The following is a 10396-nucleotide window of genomic DNA, read 5'->3' on the forward strand; positions in this document are numbered from 1 at the left end:
TCTTATAAGACATATTTTGACATACAACTCTGAAATTTGGTTTATGGATAACTCACCAAAACCAATATGGCGGCCTGTCAAAATGGCGTTCTCTACCACCTGTTCCTGACCCACGGCAGAAAATATTGAAACGATCACCAATCGCCTTCAGGCACCGAACCGACCGTGCGAGGGCTGTTTAGCCAATCAAGGTCGTTAAACACTTCCAGTTCTTGATATATTATAACGGTTAAAATATTTTTTCGGATGTAAAATATGAATTGTTTTAAATGTTATTACTGTAATTAAATATCTTCTGTTTTGGATATGCTTATGTGCAAGTTTCCCTTATTTTGTTTTTGTACTCATATTGCGTATCATTTAGAATGTAAAATTATGTCATTTTGTCAGATATCTTGTATTATTGATTCATCTTCTAATAAGCCTAAAGCGTGTGTTTAAAATCAAGTCCAGAAACAAGATAACGTACTTACATCATGACTTTATTTAATGTGTATCGTTAACCTGCAATAAACCCCTGTTTAGTAAAGTCAGCACCAACTCTTTGGTCGGTAACTTCAACATAAAAATATGTTGTCCGACGATGGACAAGTAAATATCTATCTTTTCTTTCCATTTTCTCTTTTTGTTTTATAGCGAGCAGGTAAACTTAATCAGACACTTTCTCTGGCGCAGATAACAACGGATATTTACAATGGTCATCATAACGATCCCGTTCTATTAAACTTGAATTGGACAGTCTGAATAAGACGTATCAACGGTTTGTACTGCATAAGCATCACAATTAGAGCCAATGATAGAGCAGAACATGGTAACTCTTCTGGACATGGGATTTCAATTCTAAACTCTGATTGGGTTCTTGTTGCAAAATCTAATGTTTTCTGATTTCTGTTTTTGGTTTTTGTACTTTTGTTTGTATTTAGGTTTTTGTCATCGTCATGACATTATTATATAAAAAGAAGATGTGGTGTGATTGCCAATGAGACAACCCTGCACAATTGACACAGATACCAAATGACACAGAATTTAACAATATAGGGCACCGTATAGCCTTCAACAATGAACGAGCCCAAACCGCAAAGTCAGCTATTTCATGGCCCGACATGACAATGTAAAACAATTCAAGTGAGAGAAATAACGGCCTTATTAATGTATAAAAAATGAACGAAAAACAAATATGTAACACATAAACAAACGACAACCACTGACCTTGGACATGCGTAAACATATAAATATGGCGGGGTTAAACATGTAAGCGGGATCCCAACCATCCCCCTCCAATAGGACAGTGATGTAACAGTACAAAAAGGCTTAACTCATCAGATGGATTAAAATACAATTACTACACATACAAGTGGACGTGGCTGGGTACTTGTACTTTCTAACAGCAAAATGTTATCAGATGTTTTGGAGTTTGTGTATTTGAGTTTGGATATTCCTTTCATATATTTCTACTCCATTTTATATGTGATCTTTACTACCTGCTCCAAGTCATTAATATGACCGTTGTTGTTCTATTCGTTTAATGTGTTAGAGCTTCTGATTTTGCTATTTGTTAATACTTTAATTTGGAATTTCCCTTTCAGTTTGGTATTTTATTTTTTTTAACTGTTTTTTAAACTCTTTTGTTGTTAATTTTTAGGTCATCGACTTTTGCCGATTTTAACTGTAGTAAAAATCAATTAGAGAGAAATATTTCGTGTCTTAATATTGAAAGTCCCAAGGGACAAGCTGTGCCACTATAACAGTCCGGCTTTTTATAAATATAGATATTGATACAGTAAAACAATATATCTCTTAATAAATCAAATGGGAACATAATTGTGCTATCCTTTTATAAACGTAAATATGAAGATGTATCATGGTACTCTCCATTTCATTTTTTTGTTAATCGGATTTTTTCTCCTTTTGTTTTTACACCAAACATTGATGGCAAAGTCCAGTTTAAAGTACTGGTGTTATAAACCACAAATGCATAAGTACTCTAAAACTGCTAAATATAACTGTTTTTCTATGTTTTATAAAACAACTTATCGTTTTGCACAACAAATATATTTCCTATATGTTTGTACATTGTATGAGTGTTTGTGTAAGATCGGATCAGGTTCTTTATGACAGCCACTAAAAACCACATTATCATATCAGCCGATGTCTTACTAAAATTGAATCTGTACTAAAATTTTGGTAACCTGAAAAAATACTTGATAGAAATTCACATGAAGTACTTATTCAACAGTTCGAACGAGTTTTCTAACAAAACCTAATATAAAAAAGACTAAAATTGTCAAACAACAAAACAGTAAATACACAGTAATGTATCATTATCACGTCTAACGCATCCGCGAGAGTCTCCATGAAGCAGTGTTCAACATTTTATGCGGTTCTAATGATATAGATTCCAAATACGCATTTCTGGCTAATTTCATGTATCCAGAAAATTGAAAACTTCTAGCTAGGATGTTGTGAGATATAGCATCGAGATATTCATTTGATATGAAATAGCGATCCCTTACAGTTGATTGTAATTTTCGAAGACACTTCTGACAATGTCTTGTCTTGTTAAGATGATAATAACAAAGAAACATAAGGAAATGAGCATATACTACTGGTGGTATATGGAATGTTCCCATAATCTGTACATCGAATTTCAGCTCATCAGGTACTAACGCAGAATTGTTCACAAATACCACATTATCTAGTACTAAAATTTTCTTCAACTGAACAATACTCATCTTTTTAAATAAAGGCAAATTCAAAAGTGCTTCACGTTCATAATAAATATCTAAAAAATTCACGATTTTGCTAAGTTTCTCCCGGGTACATTTTGATAGAGCATACTTAAGGACGCAAAGAGCAGCATTGTATTGCTTATTTCTGTAGAATAGCGAAGCAAACATCAGCCATCCTGATACAGCATCATGACGTGTATTCAGCATCAGAGAAGTTATATATATATTGCTTTGTTTATAATAATATTTGTTATTGGATAGTAATACATCATCCAATGGCGGCAACTGGTTACTTTTCAAACAAAATTTTGAAATATTGTAGATGTACATTTTTTTAATTTTATAACTCTCAATGGACAATATCCTGCTTATCAGTTTTTTCGCATTCAAACTAAACGTCGACCTGAAATCCTCTGCCTTTACTCTATTTGTAGATGTTAATTGTTTCACAGTGTGAATATGGAAATTACTTGACTTTATGGTACAGTCAAATGATTTTTCTTGGAAACTCGAGATTTGGTCTGACAATAGAATACATCGCCAATCATAAGTGTTAAGAAGATACAACTTGCTTAAAAGGTTTTCTTGTGCGTGTGCTTTGATTTTGTTCTCAAATAAATTATGTTCTGGAATAAAATAATGCGGACAAACTGAGTATTTTACATAATATGAAAGCCTCCTGAAGCATCTCATGAAACATGATATCAAGTTTTCAGGTTTCCATATTGATGGAGAAAATTCCTCAGACATCCAAAACATCATTGTTTTCATGAAATATGAACAAAGCAATTCTGTACATTCTGTATCTGTATCTATAATGTCTTTAAGAAAAATTTTCAAAAGAGCATAACATAATAATTGTGTATGTGTAAAAGAATAAAGTAGAAGCTTTTCTCCAACGGAAAAAGAGATTCGCCATTCTAGCTCTTCATTTGTAGATCCTTTCGATCCTACTGGGACAAAAAGAACGCCGTGTTTTACAATAGCCTCTTTCACAAAGGTTTCAGGCCATGATTTGTTTGACCGTGTCTTCCATTTGTTTGCTGGTGTAATCCAAGATTTACAATGTAAGCAGAATGCAATGTCATACAATTCATTGTTGTCAGATATACATGGACCATGAAAAGTAGAAAACAGACTTTTTGAAAATCGTTGATTATGTAAAGAGTTTGAATAGTAGTATTCACTTCTAATCCTATGACAGGATTGCAAAATAATCGGAAAAAAGCTGTAAACTAAACGTAGCTGCGTGTAACCTGGATGTGTATCGTTCATTTCCATTTCAAAATAACTTGTTGCAGGATTAAAATGAATGTTTGTATTTTCACAAACTTCAATATCTTTATGAACCCGCACTAAATCTACATCACTACCTCGCATCTCCAAACCTTCTCCAAAACTACCACTGGTTATAACTGTCCATTGTTTGTCGCTTTGTACATTGTCTCTGACCGTGTTCATCAATCTGCATGTGTTAACGTGTTCCTTTGTTCCAACTATATTCTGACACATATATTCATACAGAGCTAACGAATCATTTTGTGTTGGAATTTCTGCAAAATTCAATACATTTGATTAAAGAAATTAACACAAAATGCATATGTTGACATATTGCAGTATGTTCAACACACAGTCTTATAACAAAAGCCTATGCACACAGATTATTGAAATATTCATGAATTGTGGTGGAATATGATTATTGAGAATGTTTCGATACAATTGTATTGCGAATATGTGAAAATAACAATGAGGATAATTCAAAATTACCAGGACATGGCATTACCAAACATCAATCAAGATTGCATAAGGACTTTTATGCCGAGTAACTAAAGAGTATATTTGGCCATTGAATTGTGTAAACTGCCCCCATCCTAAAAAAATCCCCAAAAAATCGTGTTTGGTGTAATTGTCTATGGCATATGGTGCAACGGTAGAAGGAAAATGGTGCTATGGTGCTATGGTGTATGGTGGAAAATAATAACGTGAGGTTGGGAATACTGTGGATAAATGGTGTACGACATTTCATACTATGCAACATATTGATAAGCATTTTAATTGTATACATTACTGTACAATATGACGACCAAAATTCGTTTTTAAAAGAAATAAATAATTTGTAGTCCCCCACTTTCTTTGAAATTAAATTGCATCATGGTGTAATGTGTAAGGTGTATGGTGCAAAGGTGTTACGTGTATGGTGTAATGATACAGAGTGTATGGTGTAATGGTGTAATTGTGAATATGGTTAGTTAGAAGTTTACACCATCCAAGGACGCAATGAACTTATTTGGAACGAAGATTCAAACCATACCACATCTTCTTTTTTTTATATAATCCGGGCAAAGTTGATATATAAGTTTGTATTTCTATTTTGTCCATATAGCAGTTTTACTTTGAAAGTTCTTATAAATCAAATCAATATAAATTAAGAGTTAATATCATTGTTTGAAATTGTCTGCATTTAACGTCTTTAGAAACGTTGAAAGCCAAAAAATATCAAGCTATTAAAGAATATGAATATCAGTATCTTTATAGTGAAGACCTTTCTACATAAAAATATATGTAATTCGTTAATTGTACATGTGAGTTAATTCCTTAGTTTATAATAGTTTGTATGATTTACAAACGTAAAATGAACGACAGATCGTTTCATCTGAAAAGACTCATCAGTGTCGCTCGAATACAATAGATTTAAAAAGAGAAATGAAATACGATGTTGGAGAGCATTTTGGACCAAAAATTCGTAAAAAAACGTAGCCTTATACATCTTAGATTATCTTATCATTTGGTAGAAAAGCCTAAGTATTTCAAAACTTCAAAGTTGTGAAAAAGGGTAATTTATAATTATGACCATATCACTGATAATTCCTGTCGACGCAGACGGCCTTACTACTAGACGAGTGATACCCACGGGGAATAGAAATCCAACCAACACTATAATATTGTTAGATTTTGAGTCACTGTTTCACATAATAGTTTTATTCAAGGCCTGTTGAATAAACAAAAAATAGATGTTATAACCAAAGAATCTTAGACCAAAACTAAGATTACAAAATGCATTTATGTTTTTGTCAGAAATTATTCAGAGTGTATTAGGTGGGTGTAAAATGTAAAATAATACGCTATATTAAGCTTATGAAATATAAGCTGATTGTTTAACCGCTCTTGAAATGACAATTGTGACGCAAAATTGAGCTGACATATTAAGATGAATACTACATTTATAATTGTACGTTTATTGCTTTGCTTGCTTTGCAAGATGTTTTTCCCCCTGAAAACCACATTCACTAAGGCTTTTCTACCTCAGGTATAAATCACATTTGCTGTATTTCGCAAAACTTTTAGGAATTTCGGCTTCAATGCTCATCAATTTCGTACTTTATCTGGCCTTTTTATCTTTCTTTATTCGAGCTTCACTGATAAGTCTTTTGTAGACGTAAAGCGTGTCTGGCTCAAATACCAAATTTAATCATAGTATCACATATCTATGATCTGTTTATTTATTTTCCATATGTTGTCCATATATTTAATACATTCAAAGTCAATATATCGGTTGATTCTTACATTTAATCTTTTATTCGATTACATTGTTTTTCAGGTCATAAACTTTTGTGTATCTAAATGTAGTTACTATTTACCGGTTATTTAGATACACATGTTATCAGTTTTAAATATAAAATTTATGAAGGTAATCTATCGTACAACCATATAATGAATAAAATATTGAAATGTAAAATCAATTTTTTAAACGTTAGAAAAATGGTTGAAATAAATCAGGAAATAATACAAAAATCTATCCCCAAAAAATTCCAATTTTAAACATTTTGAAAGTTGTTAGGGACAAAATAGTCAATAACCCAAATATCAGTTGACTACTCTGCTTGTAAACAAATATTTCTCAGCTGTATTTTACGATTTTGTTAAACTATTCATGATATTTGATTGTTGGAGATCAATATAATGTTGTTAACCAAAATGTGAATTTAACTTTTGTACGTTCTCGTACATACGTGAACGCAATTGAGCAATACTGTTGTAAAATTAACGCGAGCCTTTTTATTTTTTGGGAATTAAGACAATATTAATAAATTGAACTAGTTTCATAAGGTTTTCTTAAACTGAAATGATTAACGAAACAAAGTGGAACTTATGTGTATTCTTGAAACTTACTTTAAAAGGGATGTTTATTACTAAATTGATAGTGTCATGTTCGTGTCTAAAATTCAGCCAATCTACATCTTGAACTCTTGCGTTTGAGTTATCGTTCTTTGGAAAGATTAATCTCTTGACTTTTTATTATTGATATGTATGTGTTCATTATAAAGTTGTATATGATAATTTCCTAATTGTATAATAAGGTAATAGCTTATGATGAAACGTAATTAAGGTTATTATATATTATTCCACTTTGTCTTCACGGCTATTAATTCCGCAAAATGATTTGCATAGCCTTTTATGGGGCATGATAACGTTGTCAATCAATGGAGGAGAAACACAAAACGGTAAGCAAACTTTAGATTGGCCAGAGCTCGGACGTAAAACTTTGTGTCCCTCACCTTTTCAAAAAATTGGTTTAGATATTGGTTAAAGAATTAAAATAAGGTTAATATTTTTAGTACATAATTACTGCCTATATTTTTATATATTTTTAAGTCATAAAGCGATGACGTTCGCGACTTGGAAAAAACGGAATCTAGAATTTTACGTTGACAATTATTTAGAGTCCGGGAATTTGTTTGTAGCTAAAATTGTTGTTACCGTTATGTATATGTTATAAGTATTTAATACCGGGTTGGGCAAAATTCACTGACACACAGGTTAATTGTTTTATTTGTATTTTGTCAGCTGTATTGATTTATTTATTTAATATTAATCGTAAATATCTATGTGAATAAATTAGATTGATTTTGTACTTTGATTTCGTGCATTACTTACCATCATATTCTTTTCTTAAAGTATATTCAAACCGTTCGGAGGCAAAATTTCACGACAAATACAATAAACACAATGATATAAAAGGAAATTTTATATTTAGCTGTTGTTGTGTGAGTAATTATGTTTGTGTCATTTTTATACAGCTTCAGATTCTTTTCAAAATTTGGTGAATCAAAATGACGACTGAATGCTGTCTTCAATGCGATAATGGTTTAATGATTGATGGGTAAGCTTAAATGGACAACATTACTGTGTTCCAAAATAAGAGCAATAAGAAATTCAAAACAATCAATTGATAATGATACATAGAAATAAGAAGATGGGAATGAGTGCCCATGAGACAAATCTCTGCATACCGGTAATCATGTGAAATATAAAAAATGGGTCTTTAGTTTTTTTTTTTTTAAGTACGTTTCCTTTCATATATTTACCGAATTAAACTCATGACTGTTCTATTCGAAAACACGAAAGCATATTACTTTCCCCGAAATTTTGGATTTTAGTTTTTGTCATTAAACTATGAAATCCATATGTTGACTTAATTTAAGTTATAAAGTATTTCCGCATGCATAAAAATATTTCATTATTAATTCGTTTTGATGCAAACCTTTTTTCAATAATTAGTTCTATTCTAATCTGGTTGCAATATCCTTCAGAAGCCAATTCTCGACCTGATGTACCCTGTTACATTGAACTAATTACTTAGGTAACTAATTCGTGTAAAACTATTATTTTTTTGCAAAATTGAAAACTACACGTTTAATAATTTCATGCCTCCGAAGCGCTTTTCTTTATTTACCTTCATCTTCATCAGGAACGCTCACAACCAAACATTTGAAATTCAAAGATGTATAAGTACCGAAACCGTTGAAGAGCAATATATAAAAAAAATACCTAAAATAAATAGCTAAATTCATCTTCAATCAACTTTGCCTGTGGGAAAAAAGCAAGGCATTCGTGTAAAAAAATATCCGTTCTTTGCTCTCGGTCATAAAACTTTACTCAGTACTCCGAGTACAAAATAAGTGCTCGAAACACAAAATCCAGTATTTTGATTGGTTGATTCTTGAGTTTGAGTACAAAAATCGTACTCGAAAGTTTTATGACCGCAAGGCCTGATGCCGTCTGAATCTTTTATGTGAAAGTTATTTAACGTCTTGTAAGTCTGACTAAAAGATTTATTTGGGTGTTAAAAGATAGGTATGTTATATTTTTTGTCATGGATTGATAACCTATATCAATTGTTGTTTTCTATTCTTTTCAGTCCTGGAATCAAGGCGTTTGAATGTTGCCTTTTCTTTAACCACCATGCAATTATCTTGATACATTCTGGCAACAGTAGTATACCACTGTTCAATAGTCAAAAACCTATCTAACGGAAAACGATTTGGATCACTAATCTATACCATAGGAAAACATCAACTTGAAGAGGAGAAAAACGGAAAAAATGAAATACTGACCAACTACACAATGTACACAAACACACGCCAACATGATAACAACTGCAATATTACTGACTTACTACAGAACATTTAAGAAAAACATGTGGGTTGAATCTAGTTTTCAGGCTAGCCAGTATGAGAAAGAAATTTTACTATGATCTCGCTTGTTTGTTACTCTTCATAGATGCATATTCGTCATGTATTAGATAAAATAATATATTCTCATCCGCAATAGGGATACAAAAAAAACCAAAATGACAATTGGATTAAAGTGTTTTCTATAATAGCTACATATAGCGTAAAATGTAAATCCATCATGATATCAAGATGACTTAAAAAGTAATTCCATCGAATTTCAATCAGAACATTACACAAATTTGATCTTGCATCTGTTTTATGCTATCGTTTATAATTACATGTTTTTCATATTAACCACAAGTCTCGAGATTTCAGCTTTAAGTTCAGAGCAATAAGTAATAAGTCAAGTGATTCTGGCGAGCAACATGATACAAATAAACTGCATATCGAAAAAGTATAAACTCTGTATCATTGAGAGTAAAACTCTTTATGTCCCTATTATTTCTAACTAAACTTTGAATATTTACTGCACCTGACAGCGTTTTGAAAATGTATGTCTGTTTAGTGATGCAATTACACACAATGGTTTAGACTGACAGAACGGTACATTGACCAGAACGGAACGATAAATGTGTTTAAACAATATTTTACCTGCCATGGTTGTTGTACTCTCTACGTTGATAACAAGGACTTCCGTTATGTCTCTTTTCGTATCTATTAAAAGTCCAAATGTTCAAATGAAAATATTATGTTTGCTTTTATCAATGTTTGTTGAAATACTGATTATTTCACCTTTACCTTTTGTGTTTGATGTTTCAAACTATGTTGTTTTGAATAACGCACTATGTGTTTGACTATTATTTGAAATGTATGATAAATATTGTTCAGATTGAAAAATACAAAATGTAGTTGGATGTTTTATTCCAAATTTAGTTTTGTTTACGATTTTGTATTTGAACAACTTTGATTCTTTTAAATCATGTTTAGGGCGTGTATACATATATTTTGTTAACCTCACTAGAGTTTCTTAAAATCATTACTCTTCCTATTTGGACAGAGTAGTTTCTCGTCTTTGCAAAAGTAGCCATTTGAATCCAAACTCAGAAGACAATGCCCCAAAAAACGTACTTGACGTTACATATTGTATATTTAAATACATTACGCATAATACATATGTAACGTTCAACAAGTGTTTATCCTAGACTTAAGTAA

At 31.5% G+C, this 10396-nt stretch overlaps 1 protein-coding gene across 1 annotated transcript; it reads right to left on the reverse strand.

Annotated features, from left to right (window-relative positions):
* Positions 1-2330: 2330 nt before the first annotated feature.
* Positions 2331-9884, reverse strand: LOC139484182 (uncharacterized). The gene is made up of 2 exons (XM_071267914.1): positions 9836-9884; positions 2331-4282 (listed from the first exon to the last, which is right to left on the reverse strand). The coding sequence occupies exons 1-2, from the start codon at positions 9840-9842 to the stop codon at positions 2331-2333; spliced, it is 1959 nt and encodes a 652-aa protein (XP_071124015.1). The 5' UTR covers positions 9843-9884.
* Between the last annotated feature and the right edge of the window lie 512 nt (positions 9885-10396).

This window comes from Mytilus edulis, chromosome 8 (genome assembly GCF_963676685.1).
Source record: "Mytilus edulis chromosome 8, xbMytEdul2.2, whole genome shotgun sequence".
NCBI lineage: Eukaryota > Metazoa > Mollusca > Bivalvia > Mytilida > Mytilidae > Mytilus > Mytilus edulis.